Below are 21676 nucleotides of genomic sequence, written 5' to 3' on the forward strand. Positions count from 1 at the left end.
TGCCAGATATCACATCTCATGTCACTCCCACACACCTCAATCTGTCATGAGTTCAAGTGTTGGAAGAAAATTTGGGTTTCTTCCAGTAGAGCAGAGCAGGGTGAGGATCACAGGAGTGCCTGCAGCCAGTGGAGATCACTGTCAAGATCTACCCTGTGCTGAGGAAAAACATCCCTCAGGAATAGGAATTGTCATGACAGTCTCTAATCCTTTAGAAGTTTAATAATATTGATATACAGGATCTGCAACCAACCACTTAAAGCAGTTACCTGTGTCCTCCTCAGATCTTCCTCCAGTGAGAAAATGGATTGGAAGTGACCCAATACAGGCTCCTGCAGATCAAATTTGTTCCAAAATGTTGGAGTTTGCATGGTCTCTGCAAGCTTCATCATGGGGTTATTTATTTTTCACAGCTAGCAAAATATCCAGTCAGAACCTTTTGCTCCTGTCCTGTCTGGTTCACAGCAGGAATACAAGCCTGTTTCTGGTGGTATTTTACAGAATCTGCACACAACTCTACTCCTAACTAAAAGCTACACTCTGAGGCTGAACTTCCTAAAGTGCTTCCCTAAGTGCTTTCCCTAGAGTTTCTCTTCAATTCAATGAACACAAGAACTACAAAGTTTTAAAAACCACCATCACACCACAGGTGCTTCAGTGTCCAAGCCACCACTCCTACCCAAAAGCAATTCAGATGGCAGCTTGTCATCCTTTCTTGAGAACCAAGAAAACATTCATCACCAGTGCTGTACCACTGCACTGGCTGTTCCAGGTACAGCACAGAAGGTTTTCACCCCACACCTTCCTTCAGAAGACTAAAATTACAGAGTTTTTCATCCCAGCTTCCCATCAGCATGGGATTCAGATGAGCTACCAAGAAATCTGCCTGTTGCTGAGCTCTGTTATTGACATTCAGCATTTTCCATGGGAGAAAAGGAGGAGAGAATCTGTCACCAAACCAAGCAGCTGGGCCACACATCTGCATTTTGAATGCAAAAATTCTCCGTGTCCAGACACTCCAGAAAGAACCACTCACAGTGCACAGGTTTATTCTGAGTACTTTTAATGGACTGTACAGATTTCCACACCTGGTTTTGTGAAGGACATTATATTTCACATGAACATGATACCATCTGGCAGATGAACACTTCTGCCCTGTGATGAAGCAACAAGTGGCCCCATAAGGCTCTTACTGATAACTTCTCAAGAAGATGTATCTCTTGGATAATTAAAGCATGGAAAAGTTCTCCATGAAAAAAGCAGGATGCACTCCAAATTTTGCTCCCAGGCCTCTGGAATGATTTTCACAGACACCAGTAGGATCATATTGCAATGGAAGGAGCTTCCAATACCACAACGTTGACTGACATGTTATACTTTTACTCTGCAGCATACAAAATTAACTTTTGCACTTCTTCCTATGGAGATATCCCACAAGTAAGAAGTAATGGATTAGAAGCTAGGCAAAATCCCAACCATATGAACCAAAGTTAAAGGATAAAAACAGAGAAGGCAAAGTCTCAGCTAAAACCTCTCATACCCAGCAGGAATTTTTTCTATACTCCCTTTCCCATACCCAGGTTAACTAACAGACTTTTTAAAAAAGTTTACAAAAAAAGCCCCAAAATAAACCAAACCAAATGTAATAAAAACAAAGTTGCATCCACTTTAATCAGCGTGTTTCCACCTGAAAAAAAGAAAGCCTGAACACAGTAGGCAAAAAGAAAATCCTGTTTAAAGGAAAATGCCATCTCCAATATTCATATAACATGCATCAGAGATTCCCAGGACTGAGCCACTAACACTGTATTCTGCTAGAAAGTTCAGGCATGTTGTGAATGCATTATTTGCTGCAAACAGGATACTGTTATATCAGCCTGCCTGAAAATCTGAATAAAATTTTAAACCAGTCCTTTTGCATAATTCACTTTTTATGTAAAACCAGTCCACACTTGGATCACTTCCTTTCCTTAAGGCAAAGGGGACAAGCTCACAGCAGTCATAGTGATGCCTCTTCAGTCTTCATCTTTTTTTTTGTCTGTTCACTGGAATCAAGCTGCAGATCCTGCCTTTTCTTCTTCTGCTTCTGTAACCTCTCCTCCTTCCTCTGCAGGTACTCGTCCATGTTCTCAAAGGAGGCCTTGTAGAGGTGGCTGTAGTAGCTCCCTGCACCAACAAAACCTGTAGTTGGGAAAAGCAAGAACACAGGTGTTAATTCCCTCAGCAGTCTCATTGATTACTTCCTGGGCTGTAATTTTAGATAGTGGCATTCCAATTCATTTACTGTGGTCCTATCCACTGGATCAGCCTTCCAATACCTCAAGGGGTTTCAGGAGAGCTGGAGAAGGATTTTCACAAAGGCATGTAGTGACAGCACAAGAGGGGATGGCTTTCAGCTGAAGGTGGGCAGATTTAGATGAAATATTGGGGAGAAATTCTTGACTGTGAGGGTGCTGAGGCCCTGGCACAGGGTACCCAGAGAAGCTGTGGCTGTCCCTGGATCCCTGGAAGTGTCCTAGGCCAGGCTGGATGGGGCTTGAAGCAACCTGGGGTAGTGGAAGGTGTCCTTGCCCATGGCATGGGGATGGTATGAGATAATCTTTAATGTCCCTTCCGACCCAAACCACTCATTAAATATCAACATTTACACTGTGTAAGCCTGATTTGTGTTGGCAAGCACCTGTTCAGCACTCACCAGCCAGGCACACACTCCATTTTTAGGCTAAAAAAATTCATACAGAGTCAAGCACCTCACAGTGAAGCAAAGAGAGGACACAGCTCACACACTGGACACCTGCAAACTCCAGCACTTCTGTTTTTGAACCGCTGAAGTTGTCCCGAGACCCAAGCACTACAAAGGGAGTTGTCACCTAACTGTGCTTAGCTGGCTTTTCTCCTTCAGTATTAACTTAAAAGAAGGACAAAGGAGTAGACTTTGAATAATTGGGTTCTATAGCACATAGATTCCTAAACATTTGTTCCAATGGTTTTGTTACACCTTCTGTGAATTTAAGGTAATATACCTCACAGCATTCCCAAGACTGTAGGTTTAGATAAGTTTAGCAAGGAACTGACTGCTACCCAAAAAATCCCTAATCAGATTGTTTCTGTAGAGAACACAGAATGAGACCAGCTGGCTCGGTCCTTATTTCTAAAAAATTGTTGGAATGGCACTTGACAAAGCCAGTTATCACCAGTTCTCACCTCTTTTCCACTTACCAAAATTCACAATCTTTAAAGGAAAAATGGAAGAGAAATCTAATAACTGCTAAGGTTTGGTCCTGAAGCTAAGTGTGCTACTCTACAGAAACCCACATACACCCTGTTTCTTGGCAGACAAACAAAGCAAGTCTCCCTTTGTGGTGCTCAGAAAAGCACAAGCTTTCACTTTCAGGGGTGTTGCACTTAGACAGGCTTTATTGGCCTTTAGTCCTGGGAGAAACTGCATGCTGCCAGTTTGAATAGCCTGCTCTCCACTTGATCAGTCTGCACTAAATCCTGTTCTGGGATCTGTTAGAGCACAATGTCCAACTAGTTAATGTGTGCAAGGGGGAATGGCTTCAAACTGAGGGTGGGTTTCAATTCAATATTAGGAAAGAAATTCTCCCCAGTGAGGGTGGTGAGGCACTTTGAACAGGTTTCCCAGAGAAGCTGTGGATGCCCCATCCCTGGAAGTGTCCAAGGCCAGGCTGGATGAGGCCCTGACCAACCTGGACCAGTGGAAGGTGTCCCTGTCTTTAAGGTTCCTTTCAACCCAAACCATCCTAGGATAGTATGATACTTCCAGATTGACCACTGCATCTTAAATCCTACAGAAACCTCAGACAGGTGAGAAAAATTTATAAAAGGACAATATGCAGAGATTAGGACTGGATTCAAACAATGTAATGATCACTTGTTTCAGAAGATGTAACTATCTTTGAAGCACTAATTATGCACTGGAATAAGTGCTCATCAAGTGAGCTTCCCCTTACTAATTAATGATAATGAACCCTGTCATGTGAGCTGTGCTCCTTTCCCAGCTGCAGATGAGCTGGTGACTGCATTTCACACTTGTTTGTTCCACGGGCTAATTATGCCCAGAACCTCTCCCCATTGCCTGCTCTCTTCCCTTCTCTGTGTTCATTTTCTCTCAGACCTCATCCTCCTAATTATCTGCCTGGCTCTAACTATCAAGTCTGCAACATCTCCATGCAAACATCTCTCTTCCAAAGGAGCACCTGACTTGCCAAGACTGCACCACCTTAATTACAATTTAATGACCAACTTAATGACATCTACATGTTAAACCATCCAGTACCAGATATTAGGGGACCTTACACCAGACTGAGCATTTCTGCAGCTCTTCCATCTTTCTATATGGCCACCATGAACAGACTGTAAGCCTGATGGTAACTGTAACATGTTTTTTAAGGAAGATTCCAGTCTCCCACCAAAGTACAGGGTAGAAATTCCTGTGAATGAAGTTTCAACATGTAATTGCCACAGCCCTTTCTATACCTTGCAGCCACAACCACTGCTATAATTCCAGCTGGTTATTTTTTATAATACAAAAAATCCTGGAAACATAGGGTGCTTCTGAATGAGGAAAGCAGGCATTATTTTTCTGACAGAGACTGGGAGTGGGGCAGGAAGCAAGAACAAAATGAGCCAGCCCTGACACTAAGCAATATCATCTGTTGTCCTATCCAGGGTCACACCTCCCAGGCACAACAGGCTCCACATCTGCCCTGCCAAGGTGGACCCAACAGCCCATCTTTATAGCAGATCTGCTCCATCCTGATTGTCTCCACTGTACCTGTGATAAGTCTCACACGACCAGCAGGAGACAAGACAACAAACACCAGTATTTGATACCACAGCAGTCAGTCAGACTCCAGCAGCTCTGCTAGAGGCTGTCTGGATGCATCCCTGTGATAAGGTGTCGGTGGAAAAGCTATAAGGCTGCAATTCAGCTCTAAATACCTATATGGTTCTGTGATAACAGTGACCTGAACACACTTCATTATCTGCACTGACTTCCACACCAGACAGAGTGATGAAACTGAGAAAAGATTGAGCAATTTCCAACAGCCAGCTGAACTGAACTCAAATCTTGTTCTAAATCTTATGCTTCAGCTGTAAAAACTGCAATCACTGTACCTTTTGGCCAAGTTTCTCACCTTCAAACACTGTCCAGTTGTCTTGGATGTATTTTGACATCTTCTGTAATCCTTTGTCATCAGTTACAGCCTGGGAAAAGAAGGAAGGCTGCATGTTATTTTGGGATTAATAGACAATGTCATGTTTCACAGCATGCTGAAAAATGCAACAGCTCTCAGACGAGTGTAGTGAAACAGAGCAAGTGTAAAACCTCCATGATCTCTTCCAGGCTCCTTTTTTCTAGGACTGTTACTGAAACCTGGCCTGGAATCTCAAGTTCTGCTAGGAAAGCTTTGCCATTTGAACAAAGAAATTGATTCCCACTTACTAATCTGTAAGGAAAAGAAATATCCCAGGGAACACGTTAGGGTCAAAGAACACACTCTGAAGTTTCATTTAAAACCACTTCACAACCAGACCATAATTAGCTGGGGACTTACAAGGATAACAAATGAGTTTCCAGTTGTTTAATAGGCAATAAAAGAGAACTTGATAGCACATACCCCAAATTTGATTCCCTGTTCTCACTGAAAATAAAGTAATTCCCTTACTGCTCCCAGAATGCCTTGTCCTGCAAAGGATCCCTCAGAGGCAGGCACAAGGAAAGCTGTGTGGAAAGCATTCCTGAGCAAACCCAAAGGGATTTTGTTGGTTTGTGGTTTTGTTTCTTTTCTAATCAAGTGTAGCCCACAGAAAGCTCAGGCAATGGTTTAAAGTACTGAGTGCTGACAAGCAGTCTGATCCTGCTGTGCCAGATGGCAGCTTTAGCTGAGAACAGACACATTGGTGTTCATAAAAAGCTCCTTTGCATCATTCACAGGTGAGAAGAAGAATGAGATGTGTATCTAGGGCTTTTACTCCATCTCAAGACAGAGAGAAAGGTGCCTTTTTAGCTTTCATGGAACAGCAAACTCCACTTTTGTTGTGGCCTCAAGACATCAACAAACACTCAGGATTTTCAGCTTTAAAAATGTACCTTCCACTGTCCATCACATGCTCTGCACAAAAGAAGAGGAGCTTCCTTGTCTTCCTGCAAAATCCACAGGTCTCCCGTTTCCTCAAATGCAATGTCCCAGCCTTTATGTTTCAGAGAGATTTGCTGTTTGTAAACCAGCTGCTGGGCAGTGGCATCGAGCTGAAAGATGTAGACTGTGGGAATACTTTCGAGAGGAAAAACTTAATTACCACTATTACCAAATCCACCTACAGTCATCACTTGTACAGCAAACTACAGACACCCACTATTATTCCAAACAGAGCCAAAGCCAAGTGGTTAGAATGAGCACTTCAAATGGTGTTTGCTTACATGATCTGAGTCAGAAGCTGTAAATACCCCAAGTGTCAAACAGCTTTACAAGTGTTATGTGAAAGAAAAAGCAGTCAGTGCTGCCTCCTCTAAAAGAAAGGGTAGTAAAGGGAATTTCATAACGATTGCTAAGGACTTTTATGAGGAGTGTTGCATTGTGGCACACTGGCCTGCAGGGCTGCACTTGAAGGAATACACAGCTGAGCACCAGCCAAAATGAAACATCCCCAGCTCTTGTAGATCCCAGCCTCATGTTTCCTCCACTGAGGGAAAGACATCACAAACTCTACAAAAATTAACGAAGCCGGGTAACCCTTGCACTCCCCTCTGCACTCAGAGCAAGTGCAGGACACAGAGGCTTCCTGGAAGGCCACAGGCATTCCTGGACATCTGGGGTACCAAGAACTCCAGGCTCAGGGAAAGCCAGTACAGCCAGCAGGGAAAGCTGCTCGTGCCTTTGCAGCAGCTGTGATGACTTTAGGCATTATTCTATTTATTCTTACCTGTCACACAGGATGGCAACATAACCACCTTGACAGCAGTAGGTTATTCTTGACACGGTGTATTTCTATCAGGAATAGAAAAAAAAAATATCCTTGTAAGTTAGGACCATTAATGGGCAGAAAATTCACATTCCATTTCACTATGAGCCTTTAAAATTTAGCAGTTGTCTTAATTTACAGCAAGTTAAGCAACTTAAATTACCCTCTAACTGCAGTCAAGGATATTTTTGTTCCAGTGTTTGCTGTTTTATGAAGTTTTCCACACTTCTCCCTTCCACACTGTCCAGAGATCAATTGTAAAGGCTTGAATGAACTACTTACTACTCTTAGCAGACAAACCAACAGATGAAGGAAAATGCACCACCTTCAAACATTCTTTTCTGCAATGCTAATGGGAAAAACATTGACATTAAGCCTGCTCAGGCAGAGTATCACTCCAGCAGTTCAGATATTATAAACACAAGCTATTAGTTGCTGTTGTGTTTGTTAAAAAACAAAGATAGTGATGCATAGCTAATATCCCTAATATCCCTGCTGTGCTGCCTGTGTTTCAACCTGAGTCTGGGTGAAGCCATCCTGCTCCACAGAAAATGTGTTCTGAACAACAAGGAAGGCCTGCCTGAGGCCATTTTCCTCATTAAATAAAAACAACAAAACCAACAAAAAACCCCACATCAAACTCCCAATTTAGAAGTTACACAGTTTCATCTGGGAGAGAAGCAGCACTTTTGCTGCACAAAGCATTCTACTTGAAATATAAAACAAATTATTTGAGACTCCTGGACTGGGGAGGACTTGGGAGGAGCAGAAAAACTGCAAAATGATGTCCTGGGGTGCTTTTGCAAAAGTATCTATTATATAACGTGAATGCCAAAACTGCAACAGCAAAAGGCTGGCTCTCAAGTGTATTTTATAAGCAGCAACAACACCAACACTGCTGATGACTAAAACCTTCCAAGCAGAGAAGCAGAGAGTTATTTCCTTTAGGGAAGGGAAAATGCATCTTTTTGACAGTCTGCTGGCAGAATTCTGACGGATCCTCAAGTATTCTTCTTTTTAACCTCCACCTCTTTCCTTAACACTACACTGGTGACTGGACAGAACCTCTGGTTCACTAAGTTAGGGTAAATTTGGGAGTCAGCACAGGATTTTACTCTTGAAGCTACCAGCTGATGTATAGGCACTGTCAGGGTGCTTGTTTCACAGTTTTGCAATCCATGTAGGAAAGCAAAACAAGCTGTACAGCTTCCAAAAATTCAAGTCAGCAAGTTTAACACCAGAAGCTATTTTGTCAACAGCACATGATGCAACCACTGAGAGATAAAACAACTGTGGGAAAGAAAATTAATTCATGGTATAACAGAGTTAGAAACATTTTTTTTTTTTCTCTAGCACATGAGAAAAATTGTGTGATATGATTTCATAGGAGGAAGCAAAAACAGCATGCACACACTTTTCACTTTTCTGTTTGGACAGAAGAGAAGCACTTAATAAAAAAACATTATCAAAAGGACTGATATGGTCCAGAGCTCCTGAGAACAGATGGGACTGATCCCCTGCTCCTCTGCAGAAATATGAAGTTATTAGTCCATATTTAGCACTGGGACCCAGGACCCCTGTTTCACACAGACATAAAAGATTGTTCCAAGTACCAGGTAGGATGAGTGGGCAATAAAGGTTCTCTGTAGCTAATGTGGCTAAATGCTGTTTCTGCAGGATGGAGCCACTTTCACCACAGCTTTGGAGTAGAACTGACAGCTCCTATTTACTGCAAGCCATGAGTGGGTTCTTCAGACACTTAAAGGAACAAGCCAAGATATAGACATATAGATATGTATATATATAGATATAAAGCTGAAACTTGTGCTATTTATTTCTAATAACAAAGCTCTGCCTCTCTGCCTGTTGCCTGACAAACATGCAGGGAAGTGCCCACCTACACAGCCAAGTGCTTTGTTAGAGAGACAAAGGGTTCTGTGAACTTGAATTAGGCAGCAGCTCTCTCCCAACCCCACTGGAGGAGGGAGGAGGAGGCTGTTTTGATTTAAACCAAGTTTTATTCACAGCTGGAAAGAGACAGGAAAATGCGTCTTCTTTCCAAGTTCTTCCCATGTGTGGGTAAGATAAAAAAAATCAGCAAAATGAATGCAAGACCCACAGCAGTATCATGGTCAAGGGCAAGGCTATGAAATCAGTTAAGGAAGGGCTACAGAACATTCTGTGATAAACAGATGTTCACTTGATCCTCTCTGAACTCAAGTCAGTGTTTATATGACACTGTTATCAGCCTGCCAACACCTTAAAATTAACTTTTGATGTCATCTGTGAGAAGAGGTGACCCTATAAAAAATTAATATATTGGTGCATTGGGGTAGAGTTGTGCAATTTATGTTCTGGACTTTAAACAAGCTTCTGCTGTCAGGAGGATAAGATGAGGTGAAAACTCTGAAGCAGGAAAATATTTATATAGCACTATGGAATTAAAAGAATTACTCCCATTCTAGTGGGAAAATGAACTGAGGATCTGTAAGCCATCAGCTGAAACCAATGCTACACTGCTGAAAACACTCCTACATTCCCCAAACAGACACATATTCATCATCTGCCAAGCCAAATAAGCCCACATTTTTGTGCTCACATGACCCACCATTACTGATGATTCCATCCTCATTGAGCTTCAAGCTGTGTTTAAAGCTCCAGTGCATTCACACTGGCTATCAATGGTAAAGATGAAATATAACAATACAAACAAAACAAAACAGAAAAAGCACTTATATCCCCATCTGATCCCTGGCTGCAGAGTCTTTTGTAGACACTGTGCTTGTTACAGGCTGCAAAGTGCTGACTCAGGAGATGTGTCCTTAAATTCAGACCACAAATGTCCCTCAAGGCTGTGGAGATGAGCTGTGACACACCTGGATGCACAGCATGACTAAACACTGTCAGCAGATGTCACCTCTGGCATTTCTAGCACTATGATGCCAGCAGAACACGAGTCTCCTTTTCACTGCAGAACACCTGTGAGAGTGAGCAGCACCCAGGATTTCATAGACTCAAGCCACCATGTGGCTTCCAACACCACCACACGTGGTAGTGGATGGAAAAACTGCAAAGCACTGAAGGAATAAGGTTTATTACTTAATTGCTGTGCTCTATTTATTAAACCACAGTTTGTGGGCTTTCCCTTTCTGTCTTTGCTTACTCACACTGAGGTAAAGAAGTTAAATGGAGACTCCTCAAGGAAAGGGCATCTCCAATTTCTCCTGAGGCTACATCAGCATGAACAGTATCTTGTGGAAGGGATTTTATTACTATTAGCAAGTATTACTAAACTACAAACAAAAACACTCTAAGAGAGTTGGAGAGGTTTTCTTAGATCAGTTCCTACCTGAAGCAACAAGTTTTTTGACATTTGGCAACATAATGTCAAAATGTCAAATATCAAAAATTAGTTTATCCAATGCTACATTCAAGGTTCATTATATATTAATATAATATTTATATTATTTTTTGATTTGCAATCAGTGGAATTAGGGTTCAGTGTCATATCAAGCTGTTAATTTACAAACAAGCCATCTTAATAATGTGAAGCCAGTCTAAGCAACAAATAGTATTTTTAATATTAATCACAGAATTCCCCACTTCAGTTAGTTGCTTACTTGTCCTCAGTGATCCTATAAATCTAGAAAGCAAACTGTTTTAAAATAAACCTATTATTCCCTCTAAAACAAATGCTCAAATTCTGCTGCACCCAAAGTATCAGTGGATACCAGTTAGATGGGCTTGTCACACCATCTTGTACCTTTTTCACTTATCAAAAACCCCAAGAACAGCTTTTTCAAAGATTTCAAGCACTGGCATCAAGCTGAAATGGGGCAGAGACCTCGTGCATGTGTGTGAGAAGTGTGTGGCTCAGGAGTGTTTTCAAGAAGACTCTCAGGTCCAAGGAGCAGGTTAGATTGTTCACATGGATATCACCCTGAATTCCTGCTAACAGGAACTCTGTCCCAAACCAAGATTTCCAGTATCTAAATGGGAAAGCTGTGATGAAAGTGGCTCCCCAGCTGGGGGGAGGTGAAGCACAGCACACTTCCACTACCAAAACCACAACACAAAGGAGGGAAGGAAGGCATTTTCAATTCAATTTCTGCCTGGATATGGATTCCACACTGGATTTGCCTCAAGAGCCATGCCTGGCTTCCCAGTCACCTGAGAACTGGGAGGCAGCTGTGGTCTGCAGGGAAAGAAGCGTTTTGGAGATTCACATGAAAAATCACAAGCAGCAGGATGGGTGGTGAGGTGAACTCAAATAACCCAGCAGATGAGTAGGTGGTTTAATTCCATGCATGCAGCAGGGACAAGGACAGTGCTATTTCACTGCTAATTGCTCTTATGCCACATTAGATGACAAGAAAAAAACAAAACTAGATTTCAAGCACTACCAGAATGACTGCTTACGTCAGGCGAGCATTTCAAATCACAGCAGCACCCCAAACTTGTGTGTGTGAGACCACTGGTGTACAGGCTGGAAGCTCAGGAGAGCTCCTGGGGTGTTCAGTTTTCATGTAGGACTCATACATTTAAATTTTGGGCACTGTCCAGCTTCAAGAGAACCTAAAATAATAAGCCCAGCATTTTGACTCCACAGGGCACTACTGCAGGTTACTGGTTAAAATTATTACAAAGCTTCTTTTTCCTCAGGAAAATTGCAACTTTAACACTTAAAATTCTAAGCATTTTTTAAAAAAGGGTGAATGTTTAGATCTTCTCATTGTCACAGGATGTTTTCTGCCTAGGAGACTACAACAGCGGTGGTTTTGGAAAAGAAATTTCAAGGGAAGGGTTTGTCCACTGTCCAGAACTTAAACGTGGGAAGAATTAGGAGCAGCTTCTTTTGGTCACGGCTTGGCACATTTTAGAAATTCACACAAAACACAGGAATGGACTTCAGGGACTGTCTTCCCAAAATCCCAGACTATTATAACAGTTTTTTGTAAGTTCTAAACCCAGTGACAGAAGGGAAGCACTTCCAACAAAATGCAACCACCACGTTTGGCTGTCCCAAGGATCAGGAGCACGGCAAAAGCCCTGGCACACATGGACATACCTGGTCTGGTTTGGTTGCCTGAGGCCCACAGATGGTACTCAGCTGACAGCAGTGCACTTCTTCTCCACTTTTATACTCCCAAAGTCTCAGAGTGGAGTCCTGGACAGATGGAAGTGGACACAAGTCTATCACTACCAGCACTCAGGCAAAGAGGCCACTCCTGGCCTTCAGATAAACCCCGTTTCCCTGAAGAGCTACCCACAGAAGCTGCTAAATAATCACTTAGTTAAGACCTCAAATTGCAGATAAAGCATTTTAATTAACATAATTTCCCCCTGCATTCTAAATTATTCAATCATGCTAATTTTATTTCTCCTTTTGAAGTGGAAATTGGGTAGCTGGAGGAGGGCATTTTAAGCCTGTCTCCAACAGCACAATCATACATGTGCTCAGCATTTTAATGGCAATTCTTTCAGGCTGCCCTTCTCTGCCCCACGCTCTTGTTATCAACCAAATTCTCATTTGATTTAGCAACCTCCTGAAGAGAGGCTAAACACCTCTCTGGGAAAACAAAGCCAAGAGCATTTGCCAAGAATGAAATACAGCCACATGCAACACTAGCATTAGAGCTGCTCCAATAATTAGAGGGACAAGAACCTTAGGGAAGCAAGAACAGCAATGCCAGGAGTTACTGTGATCTTCACAGGAAACATTTATTTCCTGTGCAGTTTTGGCAGTTTGGGGAACAAAGAATACTGTTTCCTTTCTTTTAAGTCAACTCCATCTCTGTACAGGTGTGGCATGGCAGCAGGATGCCATCAGTTCAGGAAAAGGGCTGGGGAGGGAAGGGAGAGAACATTCATTTCTACAGTTCTCATCCAAGCAGACAGTGTCTGTGCTCCAGAGCAAAAGCTAATGGTAACTTCACCATCCCAAAGATGCCTTTTACTATAAGCACAGTAAAAGGTTCTTATGTGATCCAGCAACAGAATGGCTGAACACAGAACAGAACCAAGAAAAAGGGGCAGGAGGAGGAGGGAGGCCATGCTGTAAAACATGAGAGATTATTCCAAGTATCCCAAGGAATTTGAATTGGTATAAATAATAATAAAAAAAACCCCAAACATACAAAAACCAACACTTTTTGGAAGTAATTGCAATACATACCCCAGAAGCTGACAACAGCAGGTCAGGACAGTTGGGTATTACAAGTATTTTGCTTACAAACCTAAAGGAAAAGCAGTCAGAGTTGAACTCTCTTGACTGACATCCTGGTCTTTAAACACACACAATAAGAGAAAACAGCAGTTTTAAAGAGAACCTTACAATAAACAAACAGATTTTCCATATCAAGGTAACTAGGAGGAAGAAAATGTCACCAGTACTTAGTAAATATATGCACTACACAAACTACTGACTTTCTACTTAATAAAGAACTTCATTTCCCCATTTGCACTGAGGGAATTCTACTGACTTCCTCCCAGCTGAGAACATTGGCATTTTTTCATCTGAATGACAATGGAGACAGATTTACTCAGGTAGCACATTCCCATTTCTCAGTTCATGAAGCACATTAAAAACATGAATCAACAGATCCTTTAAAACACAGCAGTGATGGCTCAGCCTCCATAGTGCCACATCTCTCCAGCCACAGCTGGGAGATCATTTAAAAACAATCTTTACAGAATTTTAATGTGGCAGTTTACCAGTGCCTACATTCAGCCAGAAGTTGTTTTCCAGAAGTTGGTGATCCTGCTTTGTCTTTGGTGAGCGGTGAGGACCTGAGCATCTGGGGATCTTTATTATCTCAGAGCTCACCAATCTCAAATACAGTGACCTGAGCAGAACTTGACCTGAATGAGACAGTATTGCCTTTGAAAACAGGCACAGCTTTAAAGCCATAGAGTGAAAAAATAAAAGATTTGGTCACAAACTTCAAAGACAAACTCCAAAGTCAAAGCAGGCACAGCAGATCCAGCAAGAATCATCATAAGCCCCACAGAGAGAAGAAAATCTAAGACTGTGAAACGAGACAATTATTGCTTTATGTAACCCTTTTTTATTAATGTCTAATTTAAACATTGAATTTTTGAATATATTTCAATTAATTTAAACTGCTTTTCACTCTGCAACCATTAATGAATACCTTGAACATTTCAGGAATGGGATCCACAACTTCCCTGGGCAACCTGTGTCAGTGTCTCACCACCCTTACAGTCATGAATTTTTTTCCCTAATAGTTAATCTAAGCTTTCTGTAAGTTCAAAGCCATTCCCTTTTGTCCTGTGACTCCAAGCTCTTACAGACTCTCTCCGTTGAGGTCAGAGCCACAGGAAATATTCCTTTATCTGTGCTGACAGGCTCTGACACCCAAGAGAACACTGAGTTTAACCTAAAGCTATGGTGAAAGCTTCTAGAACTAAGCAGAGAAACTGAGAATGTGAGTGTGAGATAGATAGAACTGTATTAAATCACTGGGTGAAAAAGTTACAAGTTTGGAGTTTTAGTTATGTTAATATGTGAGATACAAAATGGAGGATTTGGGGTGTTGTTGCTTTCCTCTTCTTGTCCTTCTTCATCTTCTTCTTCTAAGGGTTTTTGGGTAATAAAAAGTGCTTGGATAAAGAATTTCACATTGCAGCACACAGGTGTCAGGTCACTGGGTCACTAAAAGAAATAACTTACTTGCCATTTGATAATTGGATAAATAGACACATAAAACACCTTGGAGAGGTTCTTCACTCTCCATTCTGCACCTTGCTTCCCCAGTGTATATAGCTCCTTGTACTCTGTAAATATGTAATATAGATAAGAAAGAATAAACAACTGAGCCAGAATATGAGAAAACAAGTCTCTCTTGTCAGTCTGGGTCCTGGGAAAAAGAACCCAGCCACCAATGTCACACCCTGACACTCTCCATCTTCCTGGTAGGCTCCCTGCCCTGAATGTATGTCACAGTGCAGTCTCCAGCCCTCTGCACTCTGGTGTCCAGGCAGACACGCTTTATCCATCCTGGTGACACAGCCACGTTTTCTGTATTGCCACAGAACCTACAAGTCTGAGTTCTGCACTGAGATGCCATTAATTTATGCACATGTTCAAACCTCAAAAGACAGTTCCTAAGACTTCCCTTATTCCCAAGAATAAGATAGGCTCCATCCTGAGCCAATGTTCTGGAGCTTCCTGGGACCAGCATGTGGAAGGAGATGATTCTGCTCCTCTACTCTGCTCTGGTGAGGCCCCAGAGGAGGCCGTGTCCAGCTTTGGAGTCCTGGGTACAAGAAGCACATGGATCTGTTGGAGCAGGTCCAGAGGAAGCCATAAAAACAAGAGGAGGGCAGGAGCACCTCTGCTGTGAGGAAAGGCTGAGAGAACTGGGGGTTCAGCTTGGAGAAGGGAAGGTTCTGGGCAGACCTTACTGCAGCCTTCCAGTTCCTAAAGGGGTCCTACAAAAGAGATGGGGACAGATTTTTTAGAAGGACCTTGCAACAGGAGGAGGGATAATGACTTTAAACTCATGGTAGACTTAGACTAGATATTAAGGAAGAATTTTTTTTCACAATGAGGTCGGTGAAACACAGGTTGTCCAGAGAGGTGGTAGAGCCCAATCCCTGGAAACATTCAAGGCCAGTTTGGACAGGGCTCTGAGCAACCTGATCTTGTTGAAGATGTCCCTGCTCATGGCAGGGGGGGTTGGACCAGATGACTTTTAAAGGTCTCTTTCCACCCAGGCCATTCCATGATCCTATCACAGACCAAGCTGTTGTTTAGTGTGATTTGAGGAGAAGATTTCACCCACTGAGAGTGGATGAGGGTGGCTGTGCAGGGAATGGCTGCACACAATGGCTCTGGCACACAAGGCACTCACTCTCTGTGTCCCATGCAGTAGGATACAATACTGTAGGGAGCCTTTGTCAAGCTGACTCTGATCTTCTCATCTCTGTCTGCAGTTAGGATATACCGGTCATCAGGGCTCAGGGCCTGTTGGGAAAGGGAGTTTTAGTGTCCAGCAGTTCAAGGCTGAAATTTTTCTTAACTAAGAAAAAGAGTATATCCTTATCCCAAAAGGCAAGTACAAACCCCTCTTTTCCACCAACAATGGAAGAGTAAATCTTTGGGACAGTAACTTTCTCACTAAGAAAAGCAACACTGACTTCCAGATCCAGTGAAAGCCACTCAGCCCCAACAGTAGAGCTGGAAGACCCTTTGCATCTTAAAAAAAAAACTTATCACAATGAAGAGCTCAGATCTCATGGCAGAGAGGATGAACTCCCACAGACACTCTGTCACCAAGACTTCTGTGACTATAACATGAAGACTTTTTCAACACTCATAAGCTTGTTTCCTTACCAAACTCTGCCAACACTAACTCAGTAGGAAGAAGACTGGACCACATTTCATTTATGTATTACCAAAAAAAATAAAATAAAATAAGTAATAATAATAAAAAGTAGCAAACTACAAATCTGAGACAAGAGCAACAATGAGAAACCCAAGCACAAGCAGGAATGCAGGTTTGTAAATACACAGAAGCACTCACCACATCCAATAGCAGAGAGACATGACCCAGCTCAAGTTTTCCATCTGCTTGAGGTTCTGTTATTGAGTAAGAATAGACATCTCCAGACTTATCTGCAACAAAAATCTTCTCCTCTGCAGCTGTGATAACCAGGGATGTGCATCTCCTGTTCACAAACCTGAAAGACAAATGGTACAGCTTGAACAGCTCTGGATGGCAGCTTCAGCAAGTCTGGAAGTTAAGCAGACCAAGAGGCTGGGCAAAAAGTTCTCAGATGCAGCATTACTGAAATGGCAATGATGAGAGTAATATTATGGGGCTGAAATAGCACTTTTGAGTCTAGTAAATGAGTGAATTATGTAATAGCAAGCACCTGGGGTGGGGGGGAGGAACAGGAGACCATTAAAAGCTGCATGACTGCATTTTGCTTTGGTATTTTCTCAACTGAGCACCTCACCCAGGCAGCATGCCAGGACTCTAATGAAGGCTGGTAAACTTCCTTGCACTCTACATCATAAAAACATGAGTTGAACACATAGAAAAGACAAGGCAGGATTTGTCCTATTAGGCATCCTTTGCAGCAACACTCTTAAAAACTGTGTAGGAACTACTCCTCCAATTGCCACTTTGTACTGTAAAGCGAAACCCTTCATGGAGAGACTTGGAAATATTTTCTCCTCATATGCCAAGTCAGAGAGGCATAGGCTCCACATTCCTTGTCCAGACAAAGCTCTGAACCTGAACTCTGAGTTTCCCTCATCATCTGTCATCATGATAGTTCCAGTTGCAAGTGTAGCAGGTAACAGTTTTATTACAACTGCTCAGATAAATATAAGGACCACAGATACCAGAAAACACATCCTTTGTGTTAGCACAGGACTGTGGGCACCAAGGATCATAGAAAATGGATATTTATATTCATCTACTCTGAAATTCAATGGCCATGCGGAGGCAACAGGACAATACGCTATGTTTCAGGTAGGAAGAGAGAAATTCCCAGACTTTTTAATGGCTGTTTAAAGGAACACCACAACAACAGGATCACAGGCAACACAGTTCCAGAAAAGGTTACTTTGCCAACCAGAAAGTCTTGCTCCAAGTTCATTGTACCACCCGTGATCTTGAGCATAAAGATTCAAAATTCCCCTTTGTCTGACACAAAGGCCAGCACTGTGTGAGACTTTCATGCAGCTTGCCAGAAAACACCAACTCAAGTCACATAGCTCAAACTTTGGCATTGTTATCCATGCAGAAAGCCTTTTGCCTGTATTTATTCCCAGTTTCCCAATATGAGGTAATAACATTCCCAAAAATTCTAGCTGTGGTCCTAGTTAAACTTTCAGCAGAAACAAAACACCAAACAATTATCCAGTAGCATGTTACAGGCAAGACACACAAGGCAGGGCAGCAGGGAAGGCAGAACACAGAATGAACAGAACAGGGCATTTCTGGCTTTGTCACAGAACATCCTGAGTTGAAAGGGACCCACAAGGATCATTGAGTCCAACTCCTGGCTCTGTAAAGGACACCCCAACAATCCCACCATCTGCCTGAGAGCATTGTGCAAAGACTTCTTAAGCTGTGTAAGCCTTGGTGCTGTGACCACTTCCCTGGGGAGCTGCTCCAGTGCTCAACCATTCTAGGTGAAAAACCTTTTCCCAATATCCAACCTAAATCCCCCTTGGCACAACTTCATGCTGTGACCACTTCCTCAGTGCAACACTGTTTAACCCCAAGGCTCCATCCTGTATCCTACTCACCAGAGCCAAGCTACAGAGACTCGATTTATTTATTTTTTTTTTGCAACCAGGGTCTCACATTTGTCAGAGACCAACAGAAGCAGAGATATCACATGCTCAGGGTACTTTCTTAGGAAGCCCTTCACGGTCCTGGTTTTCCTACAGAGAACTGTCACAAGCAGCAGCAGCAGAAAACTTGGAACTGGAGGACCTCTGGTGGACAGCTACAGGCTGTTTCCTCAAGAGGAATGTACTGAAGAAAAGCAGCTGCAGCATCTCTGAGGATGTGCTTTTTGAAAAGATCACAACTTTTTAGAAAGTTCACAAACTCTCCGAAACTCCTCAAAATCAGAAGGAACAGAGAATGCACTTACTGAACTGCTCAGTATTACTTACAGGCCCAATCCCAGTGTACCAAGAGCAGGTAAAGTTTTAGTTCCTAAAGATAAAAATCACTGGGTTTGGATTAAGGAAAGAGATTATCCTTCCTTGGACAGTGATATTAAACATCTGCACTCCCACTCTTGGTGAGAGGAAGACCACACATCAATTCTTCACAAATACTCTGAATTCCCAAAAGCATTAAATGTGTTCGAGCGAGAGAATTTAAAAAAAAAAAAAAACACCAGCAAAAGGAAGCAAAGTAATAACAAACATCAACATCCCAAACAGGACTCTAAATCCATCAGCCATAACAGCATGCACCATCCTGCTTCCTTACCTGACACTAACACATTCCCAGGAAGGCTTCGTACGAAACAGAATCAGGCGTTTGTTGTCATCTGTCAAGGCAAAATAATCTCCTGATGGGGAGAAGGCAAAAGCCAGGATGTCATCACTTCCTTTATCTGTCACTTTTCCATCCTGCCTAATAGAGAGAAGGGGACCAACAGTTCACAATCTGATAGCTACTAAATTCCCTCAGGAGGTTGTTCCCAAACCATCAGGAGTGCGAGGAACAAAGTAAAACTTTAAATGCTTTTATTTCTGCTTAAAATGTTGAGCCAACATGGACTTTAATGCAAAGAAATAACCCAAGACAAAGGAAACTGATAGAAGGTCTAGGCTTGTATGAAAACCTGTTTAGAAAACAAAAGTTTGTGCTGGTACAGCTTGATATAAATTATGAAGAAAATGGTAATATGTTTCCTGTTTGGCTGCAAGTAAAACAATGTCCAGGGGCTGAATCTAAGCTAAGAAAAATACTTTTGTGTGTGTGTTTTGAATTTTCATGACTTAGAGAACAGATCTGGAGGAGAACTTATGTAAGTGCTTTGTGGGTTTTTTTGGTTTTAGATGTCTAACAAAGAAGGCAGGACTTTTCCACAAATGTCTTGACTGACAAGAGTGAGAATTATTGATTTTGCCACTGCTGATTCTCTGAAAAAAAAAAGATAAAAAAGTGCACAGTGGAATAAAACTCTGTGTGAAATCAAAACAAAAATTAGATCCATATATATCCATCAGGGTTAGCAAAACCAACCCTTCACCTGCTCAAGGAGTTATCCTGTGGCTTTCTTTTACTGCCTTCACTGTCACACTGAGATGTGTGGGATGAGAGATGCACCCTCCAGAAAAAGAGCAGATTTTCTCACCCCTTCTCTCCTAAGGGCTGCTTCTCCGCACTGCTGCAATCATACACGAAGAGACTCTCATCACTGCAAGGGAAAAACAAACCTAAAATTACTGGCACTAGAACAACCAGGAACTTAACTACAGAGAGTGGCAACTCTTTTGTAAGATTCTCTTCTTTTAGTTATTGGGCACAACTGCCCCACATCTCGAGAACCACCTCTGCCCAAGTGCTACAGATGTGGCAGAGGCTTACATTTTGGACTGTATGCACATGTCAAAAAGGAAATCCTTCCCTGCTGGTGAAGAAACCCTGTATTTTGCATAAACTTTACTTCTGTCAGACTCAGCATATCTGTCAGTAGCATTTACCCAGTCACAGAATCAGGTTGGAAGGGACCATTGTGGATCATCTGGTCCAAGCTCCCTGCTCCAGCATGGTCATCCCAGAGCACGTGGCACAGGATTGTGTCCAGACAGGTCTCTAGAGAGGGAGACTCCACACCCTCTGGACAATCTGTCCAGTGCTCGGTCACTGCACAGAAAAAAAGTTCTTCCTCATGTTCAGGTGGAACTTCCCGAGTATCAGTTTCTTCCCCCTGCCTCCTGTCCAATTGCTGGGCACCTCTGAGCCCATCTTCTGACATCTCCTTTCAGATGCCACACAGAATCTCAGAATCATTCAGGTTGGAAAGGACCTCTGGAGATCACCCAGTCCAACCCCCTACCCAGGCAGGGTTACCTGGAACAGTGACACAGGAACACATCCAGGGGGGTTTGGAATGTCTCCAGAGTGGGAGACTCCACACCCTCCCTGGACAGCTGTTCCAGAGCTCTGCCATCCTCAACATAAAGAAATTCTTCCTTGTGCTGAGAGGTGCAATTTCTTGTGTTTTATTTTATGGCCATTGCTCCTCATCCTGTCACTGGGCAACAGGAGTTGGAAAGAGTCTGGCACCATCCTCTTGGCACCCACCTTGGAGCTATTTATATGCGCCTTCCTTATAGGAATAAAATAGACCATTATTACATATCTATATAGGCGTTATTATATAAAATAATACTGTATACATTCTACACGTGTATAGTTTTATATACAATGCCATACAGATACACATAACACGTGCTATATATGTTATACATAAACGTTATATATATATACACACTTTTTTACAAGCTACATACAAATATACATGTATCCTATATATATAACATATATGTACATATACGTATCATAAAAAATATAACATATGTGTATGTACGTATATGTGTATATAAGTGTGTGTATATTTGTATATATATATGTATACATGTGTGTATATATATATACATATGTATATATGTGTGTGTGTATATACATATGTATGCATGTATACATATATTCTTTATGCTATATATAGTCCAACTGGGGGGAGCACAACAGTGACAGAAAACCGCCAAGACTATGAAGTTTAAAAGTGATGTTTCTGTGACAGAAAACGTCGACAAGGAGCACGGAAAGGCACGAACGGCAGCAGGGCCAGCGGCTCCGGCACCGCGCCACCACCTCCCCGCGCTAACAGCGGGACCACACACGGGCTCCTGCGAGCCCCTCAGGGCGCACCGGGCGGCCCCCGCCGCTCCGAGCCGCCAGGCCCCCCCGCGCCCCGCAGCTCCCCGGCCCCGCACGCCCCGCACTGACCCGCTGCGCCCGGGCCGCGCGGCGAGCAGCCGCCCCCCGCCGCTCGCCACCGCCCTCGCCCCGCGCAGCGCCAGCGCCGGCCGGGCCCCGGGGCTGCGCCCGCCGCCATCGCCGCCCGCCATGCGCCCGCGCCGCCACGTGCGCGGTTGCGTCACCGCGCCCCGCGC

At 42.9% G+C, this 21676-nt stretch overlaps 1 protein-coding gene across 1 annotated transcript; it reads right to left on the reverse strand.

The window, feature by feature from the left end:
* Nucleotides 1–1046: 1046 nt before the first annotated feature.
* On the reverse strand, nucleotides 1047–21631 carry WDR4 (WDR4 tRNA N7-guanosine methyltransferase non-catalytic subunit). Its single transcript, XM_005526533.3, has 11 exons — nucleotides 21510–21631; nucleotides 19852–19914; nucleotides 18978–19124; nucleotides 16539–16695; nucleotides 15867–15979; nucleotides 13166–13226; nucleotides 12059–12157; nucleotides 6952–7016; nucleotides 6119–6302; nucleotides 5163–5232; nucleotides 1047–2181 (listed from the first exon to the last, which is right to left on the reverse strand). The coding sequence occupies exons 1-11, from the start codon at nucleotides 21629–21631 to the stop codon at nucleotides 2000–2002; spliced, it is 1263 nt and encodes a 420-aa protein (XP_005526590.2). The 3' UTR covers nucleotides 1047–1999.
* Nucleotides 21632–21676: the final 45 nt, after the last annotated feature.

The sequence above is a fragment of the Pseudopodoces humilis genome, chromosome 2, assembly GCF_049639895.1.
Source record: "Pseudopodoces humilis isolate 2021_Gansu_Grassland_sample_001 chromosome 2, ASM4963989v1, whole genome shotgun sequence".
Taxonomy (NCBI): Eukaryota; Metazoa; Chordata; class Aves; order Passeriformes; family Paridae; genus Pseudopodoces; species Pseudopodoces humilis.

Bases quoted from the DNA above. Each gene is read 5' to 3' on its own strand.
- WDR4 (XM_005526533.3), bottom strand. From the start codon at position 21,631: ATGGCGGGCGGCGATGGCGGCGGGCGCAGCCCCGGGGCCCGGCCGGCG. The intron at 19,125-19,851 runs GTGAGAAAATCT...TCTCTCTATTAG, and splicing joins CAGCCCTTAGGAGAGAAGGG to GCAGGATGGAAAAGTGACAG. The intron at 12,158-13,165 runs GTATGTATTGCA...CCATCTGTCCAG, and splicing joins TGCTGTTGTCAGCTTCTGGG to GACTCCACTCTGAGACTTTG.